The sequence below is a fragment of the Eimeria tenella genome, genomic scaffold (genome assembly GCF_000499545.2).
Source record: "Eimeria tenella Houghton genomic scaffold, Eth_scaff1915, whole genome shotgun sequence".
In the NCBI taxonomy this organism is placed as follows: Eukaryota; Apicomplexa; class Conoidasida; order Eucoccidiorida; family Eimeriidae; genus Eimeria; species Eimeria tenella.
The window spans coordinates 1,251-1,614 of record NW_013541756.1 but is presented as its reverse complement, the minus strand read 5'-3'; the positions used below and the strand labels follow the sequence as shown (position 1 = coordinate 1,614).

General features: G+C 65.1%; 1 protein-coding gene across 1 annotated transcript in view; it reads right to left on the bottom strand.

Moving 5' to 3' along the window:
• The window catches only part of ETH_00038095 (Serine/threonine-protein phosphatase, related), a gene marked incomplete at both ends in the record, with an annotated part of 2,729 nt that overhangs the window by 1,203 nt on the left and 1,162 nt on the right, over window positions 1-364 (bottom strand). The window contains one exon of the mRNA XM_013374101.1: window positions 179-348. Coding sequence (XP_013229555.1) covers window positions 179-348 — 170 coding nt within the window. The remainder of the gene's footprint in view (window positions 1-178; window positions 349-364) is intronic.

The following is a 364-nucleotide window of genomic DNA, read 5'->3' as shown; positions in this document are numbered from 1 at the left end:
TGGCTAGCTAGCTAGCCAGCCAGCTAGCCAGCCAGCTCGCTAGCTAGCCAGCTAGCTAGCTAGCTAGCCAGCTAGCTACGCATCTAGCTACCCAACTAGCTCGCAACCCAGCCCCCCACCCCGTCCACAGCCCTCCCCCCCAGCTAGCTAGCTAGCTAGCTAGCTAGCTAGCTAGCACCTGATGATGAGGGCGAGCCCGTTGGCCGCGAGGAAGTGCAGCACTCTGTCCGGCCCGAACTTGCAAATGCGCCCCGAGCCGTCGGGGTCGCGGACTTCGTTGGGCGCGACGCCCAGCACGCCGTCGGACTCCGTGGGGTCGGACCACAGCAGGTCCGTGACTTGCTGCTCCTGCGCCGCACATTGC